Below are 20,186 nucleotides of genomic sequence, written 5' to 3' on the forward strand. Positions count from 1 at the left end.
AAAACAATACAAATTCTGGTGTAGACTGTTTCTTAACATTTTTCAGGCCAACAAAAAAACTGTTTAAATGCTAGATTCTTCTGAATGATAAACAAAAGTTGTGTTCAGTACATTTTTATAAATAGGTTTGTGATGGTGCGCTATAGCAGTGATTTTCAACCTTTTTTTTTTTTTTTTTTTTTTTTTACATAAAAAAAAAAAAAATTCTGTGGCACACCACCATCCCAAACTTTTAAAACATCACACATTGTAGCCTAATACAATATTATGTATGTATGTGTGTGTGTGTGTATATATATGTATGTATGTATGTATATGTATATATATATATATATATATATATATATATATATATATATATATATATATATATATATATATATATATATATATATATATATATATATATATATATATATATATATATATATATATATATATATATATATATATGGCACTCTCACTTTCAATGTCCCAATGCCAGGGTGCCAGCAGATAAGTATACACGATGAAGGAAGGCACTCACTGGTCTTTTCATCAAAACTTTATTGTCAGCACTCTCAGGCCGGACCGGGTACACATCCAAAGACCCTGCAACATGCACAGCCCTGGGTGCAAGGCCCAAACAAGGAAAATTACAAAAAATAATATTTTTTAATATAAACACACAGAAAAAGTCCAGCACTCACTCACAAGCTCTCAACTAAGATAAAAAGCAGCAATGGAAGAATTAGTTATCGCATCTGGCCAAATGGGAAAAGCCCAGGTACCTCGTCAAGGTTTCTTCCAATAAACCTGGGTCCCTAAACAGGCTCACAATCAAACAACTGTGAAAAAATGGAGGGTGCACAGGCTTATGTAATTTCCCAAACATATACAAAACATGGGGTGGGGTCAGCACTCTCAGGCCGGACCGGGTACACATCCTATGACCCTGCAACATGCACAGCCCTGGGTGCAAACCAGCACTCTCAGGAAGCTGCACTGTCACCAGAGCCACAGGCAGTTAACCCCAAATCAGTCCATATGAAGGGGTTTGGAAAATGAATTGCAGGCAGTACCAATATTAGTTATAGATAAAATTAAATATTTATTGAAAACTTAGTTAAAATTCCATAGTTGGAAGGCACATTTTATGTATACATACAACCTCAGCACACAGGTGCTGCATCCGACGCGTTTCCTGCTTTACAACAAGCACTTCATCAGGGATACACAGCTGTTCTCCCTGTGAATATTTAAGCCTTTCACATTTAACCCTTAACAATGCTGTCAGAACTTTCAATGGTCTTTCCATACCGCATTGTTAATAATGTATAATACACATATATACTTTTAAAAACATATATTGTAGGCAAAAAAAAGTTATAAATATTCAGCATTCTAAACATTTATAAGAAACTCCTAAGCTATCTCAAAGATATTGCTCCCTAACTTTTAAAGGGATCACTAACATGATATAATACATTTTTTAGATCAAAAACAAAATTAATTTGAGATCCTGGATATTTAATTTTCCTTTTCTATTATAATCATGTTAGAACTTTATTATTTTAATAAGTAGCTTTTTTTAAAATGTTAATTAGATGGTACAATGGTTTGAAATAAATTTTATAATGAATTTTATATCTGAAATAAAGAGGCTATTTACAATACATGGTTTTGTAATTTTAAATTATTATGAACGATACACACTCTGAATACCTTCTCATGGCTTATGTGTTGGTTTTATTTTCTAGTTATTAGATGTTGAATTAAGCTAAAATTCCTATTCCTATCCAATTATTTCTTGTTGTTTATTATGTTACCTAGGATAATAGGAATTTATATTTTATACTTTGCATATATTTGTTTTAGCCTATAAACAACTTTAAGTCCCAAATTTTGTTGATACCTTTTGGGAAGCCTGTTTGGAGTTTGTGTATCCAAAAAGCTTCTTTTTTATTTAAGTATGCTAATCTGTCCCCTCCTGTAATTTGTTTTGTGACACAATCAATTGCTTGAAATTCAAACAAAGATAGGACATATTTCAATGAATCTTCATCGAATGTATGGCCTGGTCTATGTCTAGAAAAATGTTCAGCAACTGGTGTCTTTGGTTCGAAAGACTCCAAGGAGAGCAAATGCTCTCGGATTCGGTCCTTCAGGGGTCTAATTGTTCTACCTGTATATTGACACCCACACAGTTTACAGGAGATAAGATACACCACGTACCTCGATGTGCATGTTAAATACTGAAATATCCTGAATTCTTGTTTTGTAATGTTTGAGTGGAAAATATCTCCTACTTTGACATAGTTGCAGCTTTTGCACGGTCTTACACCACATTTAAAGGTCCCATTCTTTTTGGTTAGCCAGTTGCGTGCAGGTCCCTTTATATTTTTAGCAAAATTTCTTTTCACATAGTTGCCTATGGTTTTGGCTCGTCTTGATACAAATCTTACACCTTCAGTTGTTATATTTGTTAATGATGGTTCTTTACTTAGCATGGGAAGGTACCTTTCCACAATTTTACAAATTTTATGGTACTGATTACTGTATTTTGTTGAAAAGACAAGTTGATTATCATTGACTCTTCCTTCCCTTTGTTTATCACTGAGTAATTCAACTCTATCCATAGATCTGACTAGTTCAATGGTTTCTGTGAGGGCTTTCTCTTTATATCCTCTCTTAATAAGTCTATTTTTTAGATCTTCTGCATGGGTGTTATAGTCCCTGAGATTGCTGCAATTTCTGCGCAACCTCATAAATTGTCCCTTTGGGATTGCTCTTTTTAGATGTGTGGGATGGTGAGAGTCTGACCGCAGGATGGTATTACCTGAAATATCTTTCCTGTATGTTTCTGTATATAAAACATTATTAATAGTATCTATTTTTATCTGTACATCAAGAAAAGTGATACTATCTCTATGCCAAGTGTATGTAAATTTTAAATTCATGCTGTTGTCATTGAGAATCTTAACAAAGTTTTCTAGCTGTTTGATATCTCCTTGCCATACTACAAGGATATCGTCAATAAAACATTATCTTTGTAGTCATTTAGTTCTCCAAATATCTTGAAAATCTCAAAATATCCAAGATAGATGTTCGCATATGAGGGGGCAAATTTTGCCCCCATTGCGGTTCCTCTATTTTGCAGATAAATATTATTTTCAAATACAAAATAGTTATGTGTTAATAGAAATTTTACTGCATCAACCAGATAACTAATAAAGACTATGTCATATTCTGTGTATAGCTTGAGGATCTCCTCCAGCGCCAAGAGGCCTTGTTGGTGTGGAATGCACGAATAGAGAGACACCACATCTATAGTAAGTAATAGATATGTATCTTTCCAAGTAAACTCCTCTAATTTTCTAAGGAGTTGTTTGGTGTCTCTCAGATATCCGGGCATATTCCTCACAATTGGCTGGAGGAAACCATCAATCCATTCCCCCAGGCGCTCTCCCAGTGTGCCTATAGTGGAAATTATGGGTCTCCCCGGGGGGCAAAGGGGATCCTTATGCATTTTGGGTATGTGTTTAAATGTTGAAACCACTGGGTATCTTGTCAATAAATGTTCTGTTGTTTTGTCATTTAAAATTCCCAATTTTTTGCCTTCAATCAATAATTTTTCCAATTCACTTATAAACTTTAGGGTTGGATTAAATGTCAACCTCTTATAGGTGTTTTTATCACTAAGCTGTTTATATGCTTCATTAGTATAAGCCATTCTATCGACTTCTACTATCATACCTCCTTTATCGGAGTTGGAGATCACTATGTTTTCATTTTTTTGTAGTTCCCTTAGGGCTTTCCATTCTTTATTTGTTAGATTATCTGACTTCCTTAATTTCTGATTTTCTTTGCTATTTAACCTAGTTATTTCTTGTTCCACTATGCTATGGAAAAGATCTATAGTATCTCCCCTAGATTGTGATGGATAAAAGTTTTATCAGTTATATTCAACCTACTTCTAGGGATGATATGGTTTTCTTCATTAAATCTTACACTGTCACTATTTAGTGAGGCTAGATTAGTTACATCGCATAGTTCTTTAAAACTAAGTTTCTCAAGATCCATAGGTATATCTCTGTTTACATTTGATAAATTTGACATATCCATAACATCATTATCATCAACAATAGTATCTACATTATTGAAAAAATGCTTTCTTAGTGTAATTTTTCTTATGAATTTATTGAGGTCTAGCAGAGTATCAAAGAGATCAAAGTCATTTGAGGGAGCATAACTTAGTCCTTTAGAAAGTATCCTTTGCTGGTCTTCACTAAGGACTGTGCTAGATAGATTTATTACATTTTGCCCCTCTGACTCCTCCCGTTTTTTGGTCCCCTATTTGCTCTGCTAGGGTATCTTGGTACTCCATCTTTAGGTTCCGATCCTGGTGTCTTGTTTTTTGCTCCTGTATCAATTTTCTTTCCTCTTGTCACTAGCTCGGATAGGGGTTTTCGGTTTGGGTTCTCCTTTGGTCTTGTGGCAGTTTCTTTACTTGCTGTGGCTCCCCCTTCTGATTCTATCTCTGCATAGTCATATTCCTCTATGTTTGGCTCAGTTGTTAATTCAATATCTGAGTTACTAGTAGTGTTTTCTGTGTCATCAGTTAGACATTCTGTGCTGTTTCCACTCTCATTAAATGAGACTTTTTTCTGCCCAGGATTTCTGTTATTTCTTCTGGTCCTTTTCTTCTTTTTACTATTGGTGTTAGCAGTCCAATTATAAACTATGTTTAATTCATAGTCTTTACAGTCACGATGGTATTTGTTAATTTTTCTTTCCATTATGTCTTTGTCCAACTTTTCCAGTGTTTCATTGTACTGCTTGACATATGCTTCATATTTAGTATCTTCCAAATGTGCTTCCAATTCTTCTTGGATTTGAGCCAATTCAACTAGCATTGTTTCTCTTTCCTTCCTCTTTTTGATCAGGAGTTTATTCATAAGAATCAAAGAACATTTAGTTAGAGTATTATTCCAGTCCTCCATAAATTCTTTATCTTCTCTGTCATTTGCAGGATATTTCTTCATCCTGAGGCCTCTTGGTACTTTATTTTCATCAATATACAATTGCAAAAATTCAATTTCCCACCATAGCCTTAGCTCCTTTATGCTACTTTTCTCTTTCTTTGAAAATAAGTTTCCTATTTCAACCTGTGTGCTATCTTGGGTTGTAGTGCCTTTTATTAGGCAGTTAACCCCAGTCAGGCCTGGGTGCAAGGCCCAAACAAGGAAAATTACAAAAAATAATATATATATATATATATATATATATATATATATATATATATATATATATATATATATATATATATATATATATATATATATATATATATATATATATATATATATATATATATATATATATATATATATATATAATGAAGGAAGGCACTCACTGGTCTTTTCATCAAAACTTTATTTAGTGTGAAGTTTCGGGGGGACACTCCCCTTCCTCGTGCGTCCCCAAAACGTCACGCTAAATAAAGTTTTGATGAAAAGACCAGTGAGTGCCTTCCTTCATCGTATATATGTGTATGTGTATATATATATATATATATATATATATATATATATATATATATATATATATATATATATACATACACACACACTGTATGTATTGTGATGCCATGCCTCCTACAAACTATACGTGACACATTGACATTCATTCACAAACAATCATAATGAATGTCAATATGTCATGGTTGTAAATAGGGTTGCACCGATACCGATACTAGTATCGGTATCGGTACCGATACCAAGTATTTGCATGAGTACTTGTACTCATGCAAATGCACCGATACTTATACCGATACCTCCACTTCCTACCCATATGCTATCTTGTGGCATTTTTTCAAACTGCATGTTCCCATTTCATTTTAAACTGGTGTGGAGACTAAACTAAAAATTGTTTACTACTGTTCTGCCAATACAAATTGCTGTTATTTGTATTATTGTAGGAGAGATCACTGTACCTCGTTCAGACAAACCCCTGAAGTACTGGTCAGTTAATAAACTGAGATTTCCAGCTCTGGCTAAAATGGTCCAAAAATATCTTTCTGCCCCATGCAGTAGTGTGGAAAGTGAAAGACTGTTCAACTTAGAGTCAAACCTCCTTACTGATAGCAAAAACAGACTTATAGCTGAACATGCAGAGAGGCTTCTGTTCTGTTCCCTAAAAAGAAATTGCCACTAACTTTTGAAAAATTATTCTAATTGCTAAATTGCCTATTTTACTGCTAGTTCTCATCTTGCACAATGATGTTCAAAACATACTATACTCTGAGGAACATCCATAGGTTAGCTTATATAATTGCAACAAGAGTACTCATGGCAAAAATTAAGTTAATTCCAATGAGCACTCATCCTGCAATTATAGGAATAGATTTAAATTACATTTGATTGGTAAGCTTTATTAATGCTTTGTTCACTATTCCAACCCCATAGACTTTAGCATAGCATTGGTAGAACTTACCAGTCAAATGTAATTTAGCCCATAGTGTTGTTCCCCATGATTAAACAGTGCATTGTTCTATTTTTACTATTTTTTCTATTTTTTACTGTATTGCACTTTTGGTTGGTTGTGATTTTATATTTGTTATTTGTTGTTATTATTAATATATTTTATTGTAATATTTTTATTTATAAACATGTTCTGTGAAGTTTATGACAAATAAAACTGTTTTATTATTTCATAATGTCTTAAGTTACAGTCCTTCATAATTATAAAGAAGGAATCTTAAACAATTAGTCTGTATTGTGCTTGGTTAACTGTCACATGACATTAAAAAAAAAAAGTATCGGTAATTGGTATCGGCGAGTATTTGAAAACAAGTATCGGTACTTGTACTCGGTCTTAAAAAAATGGTATCGGTGCAACCCTAGTTGTAAATGATACTGTAAAAATAAAGAAGAGTGTGCGCTGGCAACTGTGGGGATTAGGTCCAATATTGATTAAAACATGACTGACAATTTTTAAAATATGTATAAACCATTATATATAGGGTTGCACCGATACCACTTTTTTAAGACCGAATACAAGTACTGATACTTTTTTTTTCAAATACTCACCGATACCAATTACCGATACTTTTTTTTTTTTTTTTTTATGTCATGACAGTTTACCAAGCACAATACAGACTAATAATTTAAGATTGCTTCTTTATAATTATGAACTGTAACTCAAAAGACATTTTGAAATAATAAAAGTTTTATGTGCTTGTTGTCACAAAGTTCACAGAACATGTTTATAAATAAAAATATTACAATAATATATATTAATAATAACATTAAATAACAGCTGCAGCAGCTGGGGCTGGGAAGCTACAATTTAAAGGGGTGATTACTGGATGAAATTGGTTTGTAGGGTGCCTATATAACTCATCAATCTGACATTTGTACTTAATAAAAAGTTATATAATTTAATTCTGAAAATAATATTGGGGAAGGAGTACCCAGTAATCCCCTTTGAGAAAAATGGGGCATTAGCATTCTACTGACTCAACAGAAAATAGGGCTGGTCTTCATATTTTTCCAGGGCTGCTTTTTATTCCCAGTCCAGCCCTGGCTAAGGATGTTCCTCAGAGTACAGTATGTTTTGAGCACAATTGTTTAGGATGGGAACTAGCAGTATAACAGGCAATCTATCAATTAGAATAATTTTTCAAAAGTTAGTGGCAAGTTCTTATTAAGGAACAGAAGCATCTCTGCATGTTCAGCTATAAGTCTGTTTCTGCTATCCGTAAGGACTTTTGACGCTAAGCTGAACAGTCTTTCACTTTTCATACTACAGCATGGGTTAGAAAGATATTTTTGGGCCATTAAATCTCAGTTTATTAACTGCCCAGTACTTCAGTGGTTTGCCTGAATGAGGTACAGTGGTCTCTCCCAGGTAGGCTTCCAGCTGTAAAGTAGCAACTTTTGGAACACTGCCCTGACGTACAATAATACAAACAGCAGCAATTTGTATTGGCAGAACAGAAGTGAACAATTTTTAGTTAAGTCTCTACTCCAGCTTAAAATGAAATGGGAACATGCAGTTTGAAAAACGCCACAAGATGGCGTATGGCTAGGAATTGGCGGTATCGGTTTAAGTATTGGTGCATTTGTTCACAGTTATGTAGACTTTTAATCCACCTATGTGCTGTTCGTTCAAACAGCTAATCCTCAAATAGAAAGTTCCGTTCCTAGTCAAGATAACCAATCAACAGACAGTTCCGTTTCTTAAAATGTTAGATCAGCAACCAGTATAAATGCTTTGCTAATATGCGTCCCAAATAATATCCTTTTCACTGTAAAAGTGACAAATTCAACCTCGCTGTAGGGCTACAACAGCTCTACAGTGCCTACCTGCTCTTTCTTGAGCTGAATCGTCCGTCGGGGTACGGCACAGGTGTCTGGAGCGGCTCCTGTCAGCTGGTGGTGTCACTGAACGTCTCGGAAGTAGATCCGGCTAAGATGAGAACTCTGCGCAGAGTGTTTTGGAGAGAGGTAAAGTAGTTCCAAACAATCTCTTGTAATCCTTGACAGTAGTGCTGTTTAATCACTTTGTGATTATCTGTCTGAGTCCTTCAAAGCGTTTCGCCATGTACCATGGCTTTATCAAGATGGTTCAGACATGTTTTCAGCTTCTTTATATACATATAATTCGTCTGTGATTGGTCTGTTAATTTTGATGACGTCCCTTCTTTAAGGTGGATTGTAAATAAGGTGGATTGTTGTTCTTGTCAGATATGCTTTTCAAAGCTACCGTATCTTTGTTTTGTTTCACAAAGTTTATACTCATCAAAAAAATATACAAAATACATAAAAGAATACATAAAAAGTAAAAGAAATATTTATTGGACAATTGATTACCTAAAACTACTTAGTAGGAGCCATTAAAAAGTACTGATTATAAATATATAGAAAGTCTAATATTTATATTTATTAATAATATAGAAACTACAGGGATAAAAATTATACAACAGAATTGTTGTTAAACTGATATTATCTCTGTATGTTAATACATATCATTGGGTCCTTTTGTAGCTTCAAGTTAGGGTTAACTTTTGCTTTTATACATATATATCTCAAAAACAGGAGGTTAAAAATGATTAATTTCCCAAAAGGGGAAAGCCAACCGCCTACTGAACGACACAGACACTTACAAAAAACTTAAATTATATCCTATGAACAAAATTAATACAAACTTACAAAACATTTTAAAAGAGGCCAAAGTAAATAACATAATTAACACCAAAGAATTCTATTTCATCTATCAAAAACATCCTAAAATGGCCATGTTCTATTTCTTACCCAAGATTCATAAAGATTTATCTAATCCACCAGGGCGCCCTATAATTTCGGGCATATCCTCCATTTGTTCAAATCTTTCCTTATATGTAGACACAAAACTCAAGAAATATGTCCAAGAATTGCCATCATACCTCAAGGACACTACAGATGTTTTGAATTTACTAGAAAACCTGAAATGGCAAGAGAATTATATTTTGGCAGCTAGCGACGTTAGTTCCCTGTACACCAGTATCCAACACGATAAAGGTATTGCGGCTATAGATTGGTTCCTAAAAAGTGAAAACAGTACGCAAATGAAACAAACAGTTCATCTTAAACAGTATAAAATTTATACTTGAAAACAATGTTTTTGCATTTAACGATGACATATATCTTCAGGTACAAGGTACCGCAATGGGCACGAGGTTTGCTCCCAGCTATGCCAATTTATTCATGGGTAAATGGGAACACCATTTTACCCAGGAGCATGAGCTGGGAGCAAACCTCATGCTATTCAAAAGATACTTTGATGATATTTTAATAGTGTGGAAGGGGAGTGAAGACAACCTTATCACTTTTTTTGAAAATATAAATCAGAATGATTTAAATTTAAAATTCACATACACAATAAGCAGGCAACAAATAACGTTTTTAGACTTGGATATTTATATAGAACAAGGGGAACTAGCAATGAGAAACCATTTTAAAACGACAGATGCCAATAATTATATCCCCACACATAGCTGTCATCTAAAAAGGTGGATAGACAACTTCCCCATGGGTCAGTTCCTTCGAATTAGACAGAATTGTTCGAAGCTCTCTGATTTTGACACACAGGTCAAGATCTTAGAAGATAGATTCCTAGAAAAAGGATACAATCATGATATTTTAAAAGAAAACATCACTAAAGTCAGAAACATGTATAGACAGAATATACTTTCTAAAAAGCGAAGAGTTGAAAATAAAACCAATAAAACTTTAAAAGTACCTCTAGTTACTAACTATGATTGTCACCATAAACATCTAACCAAAATTTTAAACAAACATTGGCATTTGATCAAATCAGATCCGATTTTAGGGAACAGTATTTCCGAATATCGTAGTATTGTCTTTAGAAAAGCAACCAACATTAAGAATATCCTCGCGCCTAGTGATTTTAAGCAAAAAATAAATCTAACAAAAGATAAAGATCTAACCGGAAAAAAATTACAGGGGTACTACCCCTGTTACATCTGTAAAGCCTGCCAACACAGCACCAAATGTAAGGAGTATAAGTCCACAAACACGGGTAAAAAATACAACATCATAGAGACCATTAGATGCAGTGATAAGGGGGGTCATATACTTGATCCAGTGTACATGTGGGAGAGACCTCTAGAGTTTTGCGAACAAGGATTAGAGAACATCTCAACCTAATCAAAAAAGGGGATCAGGACACTAGGTTGTATGAACGTTTTAGGACAGTACACCACAACAATACTAATGACCTCAAATATTGGGGCATATTTAGAATCAATAAACCATGGAGAGGAGGAAATTTTGATAAACTGCTCCTTAGAAAAGAAGCAGAACTTATTTTTGAGCTCCAAACTCTGTATCCCCAAGGACTAAACTCAGAGTTAGATCTACACCCATTTATTTTAGAGTGAAGATAACATGAGCCCCTTTCAAAAATACCCACCCCTATTTTATAAGTATTTCTAGGTATCAATGATAAGACCATTTTCTGGGGATTTTAAATTATTTAGATATATATATATATATATATATATATATATATATATATATATATATATATATATATTTTTTATAGTGGGAATTTCTAAGATTTTTAGTGTTGGATTTTTAATTAGCTTTTTAATATTAATATATTTTTTTTAATATTAGGATTTTTTATTAAGATTGTAATAACTTGCTAAAATATGACATAGCCACATCTAGCGAGAAATGCATCCCGTATGTGTGTATATATATATATATATATATATATATATGTATATATGTATGTATGTATATATATATATGTTTATATATATATATATATATATATATATATATATATATATATGTATGTATATATATATATATATATATATATATATATATATATATATGTATGTGTGTGTATATATGTATGTGTGTGTATATATGTATGTATATATATATATATATATAGCAAATATACGAATGACCCCATATATAGAATAAGGAATATGATGAGACTCACTATATATGAATATAATTTAAATACATATCTATCGATGGAATACTAGTCCTATACAATATTTAAAATGAATCATTTTTAACCTCCTGTTTTTGAGATATATATGTATAAAAGCAAAAGTTAACCCTAACTTGAAGCTGCAAAGGACCGAATGATATGTATTAATACATAATATCGGTTTAACAACAATTCTGTTGTATAATTTTTATCCCTGTAGTTTCTATATTATTAATAAATATAAATTTATAATCAGTACTTTTTAATGGCTCCTGCTAAGTAGTTTTAGGTAATAAATTGTCCAATAAATATAATTTCTTTTACTTTTTATGTATTTTGTATTTTTTTTTGATGAGTATAAACTTTGTGAAACAAGAAAAGAGATACGGTAGCTTTGAAAAGCATATCTGACAATTACAACAATCCACCTTATTTACAATCCACCTTAAAGAAGGGACGTCATCAAAATTAACAGACCAATCAGACGAATTATATGTATATAAAGAAGCTGAAAACATGTCTGAACCATCTTGATAAAGCCATGGTACATGGCGAAACGCGTTGAAGGACAGATAATCACAAAGTGATAAAACAGCACTACTGTCAAGGATTACAAGAGATTGTTTGGAACTACTTTACCTCTCTCCAAAACACTCTGCGCAGAGTTCTCATCTTAGCCGGATCTACTTCCGAGACGTTCAGTGACACCACCAGCTGACAGGAGCCGCTCCAGACACCTGTGCCGTACCCCGACGGACGATTCAGCTCAAGAAAGAGCAGGTAGGCACTGTAGAGCTGTTGTAGCCCTACAGCGAGGTTGAATTTTGTCACTTTTACAGTGAAAAGGATATTATTTGGGACGCATATTAGCAAAGCATTTATACTGGTTGCTGATCTAACATTTTAAGAAACGGAACTGTCTGTTGATTGGTTATCTTGACTAGGAACGGAACTTTCTATTTGAGGATTACCTGTTTGAACGAACAGCACATAGGTGGATTAAAAGTCTACATAACTGTGAACAAAGTCTTTTAGACTTAACGCTACATCTTATATTTCATAGTCTAATATAGACTAACCCCCTGTTGCACAGAGTCAAACTGCTCTAATTATTGTCAGATATCTCGATCAATATTTTACTTCTTTGTATATGTTTATGTACATGACCGGTCATATGTTCAATTTTTATATGTAATTATTTTATTTCTATAAATAGATTACATTTTTAACACGTTTCCATTTGTAAGATTACTCCTTTCTTCGCTTTGAGCCTATCTAACGTATAATAGTCTTTTGCTATATACAATTACATATACACTTATATAGGGGTTAATATAATATTATTTCTTTGCTTTGAACTTATTTAACGTATAATAGTCTTTTGCCTTATACAATTGCATACACACTATATAGTGGTTTATATATATATATATATATATATATATATATATATATATATATATATATATATATATATATATATATATATATATATATATATATATATATATATATATATATATATATATATAATTAAAAATTGTCAGTCATGTTTTAATCAATATTGGACCTAATCCCCACAGCTGCCAGCGCACACGCACACTCTTCTTTATTTTTACAGTATCTCCTAATATATCTGCTTTATGGGAGCAGATTAGTGTGTGTGCAGGGGATAGATTTGCGCACCTTATACCCTCTCTTAACACATGGTTGTAAATGATGCCTGCCTGTCTGCCTGATGAGCCTGTCGCATACCTTTTAAAATTTGAAAGAGGGACACCCCTGCACTGGGAATAAAAAACGAGCAAAATTTTAAAAATATGTCACACTGTTGTCAGTCTGCCGGGGCACACCTGAGGATCTCTCACGGCACACTAGTGTGCCGCGGCACACTGGTTGAAAAACACTGCTATATAGAAATGTGTATTTCCTTGAGTCCTATTTCAGCCACACCTGTAGGAAAATGTAAATGGGAAAAATTTATGACTAATCTATTACAGAGCAAGTTTAAGTAAATGAAAATTAATGTTTTACTCATCCTAGAGTTTTCTGCTCTCTGACCTGGGAAGCAGCTAATTAGAATGCCAAACACATACAATATGACAGGGCTGACAAACAGTTTGAGGGTGCTTGTATACAAATGCATGTAGAAAAATATAAAAGTTAGTGGCCTTGAGGTAAAATGCAGTGATCTGTAGTTACATAGCTCCCAGGATTTTCATGCCCTGTTATAGGACATAAATGGAAGGAAGTAATTTGAGGGCGCCTGAACTGTATTATCAGGAGCCCTCAACTTGTGTACAGGGTTGAATAATATTTATAGGGGTTAACTACCCAAGGCAGAACATGCTCTGATCTGAGATGTCATCACAGAAAATGCAGCTTGTGTGCAGAAAGAATGGGACAAATTGAGGAACTGTTAGTACTTTTTTCTTTGCAGCGCTGCTCCACACCAAGCTGTTCTTGGCTGCACTGTGTAAATGTTTTCTTTAACACAATACATCCAGAGCGAAGCACTTTTTAAAAGGGGACGGTCCAATACGGAGCAAAGCTGCAGTGCATTGATTGATTGTCTCTCAGGGATTTTTTTCAACACTACCCCTAGTCTTTCCCAGTCTGCAAAGCTGAGGCTCCTGAATGTGAGGGTTTCTTCATTTTTTTTCTTCTAATTATGTGATATTAGACCAACAGCAAAGGAAACAAATGCATTAAAGACGTTTTAAAAAGCTAATCAAGGGGGCGTGTCCGGGCTATGGTCCAAGATGGCCGCTAAACTAGGAACTCTGTAATCCAGTGTTACATTCTGCCTGTAATCTGGAAATTAAAAAGCCATCCAGAGGGAATTCATACCCTATAACATGGGGGATACCTTGCTGACTGGAATCATATGAAAAATTTTGTTTGCAACGCAACTGGACTCCCTAGACTGGACTGCTGAGTGTCTCTGGCGGCTTCTGAGAAGAGAGAGCTCGCCCCCCCCCCCCCGGGACACCGGGTAAACGGAGAATAGTGACATTCTCTACCTAACAGATACATTGAACATGGGAGACTTGTGTGCTTTTGCAAGAACTGATGTCCTCTTTTGAACGCACAGTGTGCTGCAGTATCACGAACTCGGGGTACGCCACGCCATTTTCTGCCTACAGGCTACTTTGCAACTTAGTCTTCCAATTGGCCCTGTTCAATTTCGGCGAGTGCAGCACAGAGTCTTAAGAGAGACACCATACTTTGATGTGATCCATTCCCCGAAAAGTTTGGGACTCTGCAGATATTTCAGTGTCGGTATTGGCTAGTGGAGGAGACCTGGTCTCCTAGTTTTTGGGCTCAGTGATGGACAGAGATCTCAAAATTCTGTCTATACATTCTCAGTTCATTGTCTGGCCCATTTCTTCATGGACATAGGAGGCACGCCTATATGTACTTTTGTCTGCACACATGATGATTTCTCTATTACATCTAGGTCTCTCTCAGATATGTTTTATTTACATGCTAGGTTCCTAGAATGGGGGCCTGACTAAGATTAGGATTAGGTTTTGTTGCACTTAGTTACCTAGTTTGGCGTTATGTGCATATAGAAGTTTAATGCTGCGAGTCATAGATTCATTTAAGTACTGCACATGCTTTGCCTTTCCTTTTTTGAATGATATTTCTATTAGGGAGACTGGGGTTGAACTGTCATACTCAAATAAATATAGGTTATATAGAACCCTACCAATCTGTTAGGTCCTAGAGGGCTCCTGGAGCTATAACCCCGTACATTTACCTCATACTTATTTTCAACACACATGGTCCTAAAGCGGCCGCTAATTTTCAATTGAGGTATGTTCCATTCTCATTTTTACATGTTTTAGGGGAGCTAATACGTACTGCACAGATATACCATTCTTTGCTATTGCAAATAGAATACATAATGATTGTTGGGGGACCATTATATCACTAAGTTCATATTGATTACTCTACTAGATTCATATAACTGTGGCTGTGCTAATATTTACAGCATTATGTATGATAAATATAGGATCAGCACAAATGTTTATATATATTTTTTTTATTTACAGGAAGATCTGCGAATGCATTATAGGCTGCTAATTCACTCATATCTATATAAAATATCTAAAGTCCAGGACCCTGCTTCTCTTAAATATGGGTTTACTCAATACCATAGAATACCTTTATTTTTGTTACCTGACTATGTACTGCATTAAGCAGATATAGAGTATCACATTTCCTTGTTGTTGTTTGTTATGGACACCCGAAGACCTATGGCTTTTCTTTTTAGAGTTTGTATAAGAAAACTAGGTCTTATGACTATCATTTATGTTATGCTCTGTCCATGTTAAAATATTTATATATAAAATGAGGTACCGCTCATGGCCTACTATATTTCCTACTGTTTAGGAATTTATGCTGTTTGTAGTTGTAAGACATGCCTATGTATTAAGTGTGCAAGAATTAATGTATGTATAGGTATGTTGCCATGAAAGTATATAATGCTATTTATGTACGTCATTGTTGCCTCAATAAAAATTATTTAAAAAAAACAAAAGCTAATCAAAATTTATTTTTTCTCTGCAGTTATTTTGCAATGCAATTTTCAACTGTTGCAATATATAAATTATATATAAACTGCTTTATTCTCCATTTATTCATTACATTGCAGTACTTTAGTGTAACTGCCTAATTTAAAAAAAATAAAAATAAATCTCATTGCAGAAAGTGAAAAACAGTTCTGCCTCTGGGGTTAACTATAGGATTGTGTAGTATGAGCTTTAGCTTATTCTCGCTAAAGGTGCAGTGGAAACTAACAAAAAGAAAATGTCACGAATGACAAAAATGTATCTATGGGGGTCATAAACAAGACTAGTTCCATTCCAATATACATTCAGAAAATGCAGAATGTGGTCGTCCCTGTATATATTTTATCATGGCGTGAAAGCTTGCATCTGTTAGCCGTTAAAGGAAATTGTGTATCCAATGATCAGTTTTTCCTAATGGAGTCTGTTAAATGGTTTATATATTAAATTTGGTTTATATCTGTCCCATAACAAAATGTTTGCTTTTTTTTTGGTGCTGCTGTTTATAGTTCTGATACAAGCCAAGTCTGTTGTTTTTATACAACAGTAGGTGATGGTGCCAACCTCTCTTATCTGTGATGCAACATAATAAACAAATTCCTTGTTCCTAGCACTATTAGATACATTTTGAGGATTAACATAAAAGCATATTCTAACAATTCCTCAGAGAATGTTATTTTTCCTCTATGTGTTTAACCTTCACCAAGAGGTGAAATATATAGCTAAAGTTCTTCTCTGGAACTGCAACTCATTGCAGCTTCTGAGCTGGAAATGGTCAGTGAGCCAGTTAGGAGTGACAAACGCACAGAGGGCTCTATTTCAGCAGCTGCAAATGCCGTTTTGGAGCACTTTCTAAAGAGGCTGCAGGCTATAGTTAAGAAGCTGCGGTCGTCAAATCTAAAGTGGCATTTGTTAATTCTCCTGGACTTCTCCAACCCAGGTGATTGACAGCCCATTTGTCTACCGTTAGGCCATTAGTAAATGTAACCCATAGCCTCCAATTATGCTAGACATAATGATGTATTCAAAGCAAAGATTAGTCTTAGAATAATATGTAGATGTATATTTTACAATTGTATTAGTTGTTTAAATATTGGAAATATAAGTGCAAAGGTTTAGTTTCTTTAAATTTAACTTCTATAAAGTAATGGACGCCACCATGTTTGAACTAGTTTTCTATTCATCTATTTGTGCAAACAAGGCTGTGTGGAAGCCTTTTAAGATAATGCTAGGTTTCACACAGCCTTGTTTGGATAGTCTCTCTTTTTTTTTTTTTTTTATTGCCCAATTATTTGTCCCTAATTGCTATCAGTAATAAAGACAGATAAGGGAAAACTTAAATTCCAACATGGCAGCCCCTATTACTTTTAGAGACTCTGGAATTTAGAAAACCAACAATTTTCCAAGTTAAAAGTTTAATTAAAGGAGACAAAATAAGTTAATGAAAAGTATACAGAAAATTTTTGGTTTTAATTAAACCTTTTATATTAAAATCTCATACTGTTGTTAAAGGGACAGTATAGTCCAAAATAAACTTTCATGATTCAGATATGGCATTTAATTTGAAACAATTTTCCAATTTACTTTTTTTGCCAAATTTCTAAGCCCTTGAAGGCCGCCTCTTCTTCTCTCAGGGTATTTTGACAGTTTTTCACCACTAGAAGGTGTTAGTTCATGTGTGTCATATAGGTAACATTGTGCTCATGCACGTGGAGTTCCTAGGAGCCAGCACTGATTGGCTCCTAGGAACTGAAATAAGTGGGCAGTTTGCAGAGGCTTGGATATAGGATAACCACAGAGGTAAAAAGTGTGTGTATATAACTCTGTTGGTTATGCAAAACTATGGAATGGGTAATAAAGGGATAATCTATCATTTTTAAAACAATAACAATTCTTGTGTAGACTGTCCCTTTAAATGTCCCTTTTTTTTTAAAAATCGCTACATTTTACAACTGTGCCTCGGATTGTGCATGAACGCAATATCTTTGTTATACAGCGCTAAAATCTCCATCTGGGCTATCTGTTAACGTTTCACCAGTATTATTATAATGCTTTGGTTTAAATAGTTAACCATCCACGTGTAATACTATGTGCAAGGCCACAAAAAGATAATGCACCCTACTCTATCACGCTCCACATAGTACAACAAGGAGCAATAGTGTAAAATAACTAGGGGCAATAGTGTAAAACTGTTATACAGAACTAAATAAATTTTTTTTTTTTATTAGAATGTCACTTTAAAATTCTGCCTTTTGCCTATTACTTTCAAGCACTGTGGCGTTGAATAGTTTCGGTTATAGGAATTCCATTGCCTGCTATTGGGGAATTCCCTGTATTATTATTTAATTATTTCTCCATCTGGTCTCTCTTGCAGATTAGTAGCCAGTCCACTTGCAAATGCCCTTGGTGTGAAAGACAAAGTTCGGCTACGGGCAGCACACAACCCAGCTCTGGAAAAATTCTTTAGCTGCTCCTCAAAACACCCCAAACAGGTATGTTGTTAATTTGAATGGCTGCCTGTCTATAATGTAAAAAAATAAATAAAAAAAAATAAAGGACATTTCTCCAACATTGGTGTGTCCGGTCCACGGCGTCATCCTTACTTGTGGGATATTCTCTTCCCCAACAGGAAATGGCAAAGAGTCCCAGCAAAGCTGGTCACATGATCCCTCCTAGGCTCCGCCCACCCCAGTCATTCTCTTTGCCGTTGCACAGGCAACATCTCCACGGAGATGGTTAAGAGTTTTTTGGTGTTTAAATGTAGTTTTTATTCTTCTATCAAGTGTTTGTTATTTTAAAATAGTGCTGGTATGTACTATTTACTCTGAAACAGAAAAAGGATGAAGATTTCTGTTTGTAAGAGGAAGATGATTTTAGCAGACAGTAACTAAAATCGATTGCTGTTTCCACACAGGACTGTTGAGATGAAGTAACTTCAGTTGGGGGAAACAGTTAGCAGACTTTTCTGCTTAAGGTATGACTAGACATATTTCTAACAAGACCATGTAATGCTGGAAGGCTGTCATTTCCCCTCATGGGGACCGGTAAGCCATTTTCTTAGTTAAACATAAAAGAATAAAGGGCTTCAAAAAGGGCTTAAAAACTGGTAGACATTTTTCTGGGCTAAAACGATTGCTTTACTAGGCATATTATGCAGATTCTAACTAATAATTGGTATTATAATCTTGGGGAACGTTTAGAAAAACGGCAGGCACTGTGTTGGACACCCTTTTTCAGATGGGGGCCTTTCTAGTTATAGACAGAGCCTCATTTTCGCACCATTAATGCACAGTTGTTTTTGGAGAGCAAGGCATGCAGATGCATGTGTGAGGAGCTAAGAATCACTGAAAAAGCTTATAGAAGGCGTCATTTGGTATCGTATTCCCCTCTGGGCTTGGTTGGGTCTCAGCAAAGCATATAGCTGGGACTGTATAGGGGTTAAATGTAAAAACGGCTCCGGTTCCGTTATTTTAAGGGTTAAAGCTCTGAAATTTGGTGTGCAATACTTTTAATGCTTTAAGACACTGTGGTGAAATTTTGGTAATTTTTTAACAATTCCTTCATACTTTTTCACATATTCAGTAATAAAGTGTTTTCAGTTTGAAATTTAAAGAGACAGTAACGGTTTTATTTTAAAACGTTTTTTGTGCTTGGTTGACCAGTTTAAGCCTGTTTAACATGTCTGTACCATCAGATAAGCTATGTTCTATATGTATGAAAGCCAATGTGTCTCCCCATTTAAATTTATGTGATAAGTGTGCCATAGTGTCCAAACAAAGTAAGGACAGTAATGCCACAGATGATGATATTGCCCAAGATGATTCCTCAAATGAGGGGAGTAAACATGATACTACATCATCCCCTACTGTGTCTACACCAGTTATGCCCACACAGGAGGCCCCTAGTACATCTAGTGCGCCAATACTTATTACCATGCAATTAACGGCTGTAATGGATAACTCCATAGCAAATCTTTTATCCAAAATGCCTACTTATCAGAGAAAGCGCGATTGCTCTGTTTTAAACACTGAAGAGCAGGAGGGCGCTGATGATATTTGTTCTGACATACCCTCACACCAATCTCAAGGGGCCATGAGGGAGGTTTTGTCTGATGGA

At 34.6% G+C, this 20,186-nt stretch overlaps 1 protein-coding gene across 1 annotated transcript in view; it reads left to right on the forward strand.

The window, feature by feature from the left end:
- Nucleotides 1-20,186, forward strand: part of CERS2 (ceramide synthase 2) — a 95,488-nt gene that overhangs the window by 24,880 nt on the left and 50,422 nt on the right. The window contains exon 3 of the mRNA XM_053705491.1: nucleotides 18,445-18,562. Within this exon, the coding sequence (XP_053561466.1) occupies nucleotides 18,445-18,562 (118 nt within the window). The remainder of the gene's footprint in view (nucleotides 1-18,444; nucleotides 18,563-20,186) is intronic.

The sequence above is a fragment of the Bombina bombina genome, chromosome 1, assembly GCF_027579735.1.
Source record: "Bombina bombina isolate aBomBom1 chromosome 1, aBomBom1.pri, whole genome shotgun sequence".
Lineage (NCBI taxonomy): Eukaryota > Metazoa > Chordata > Amphibia > Anura > Bombinatoridae > Bombina > Bombina bombina.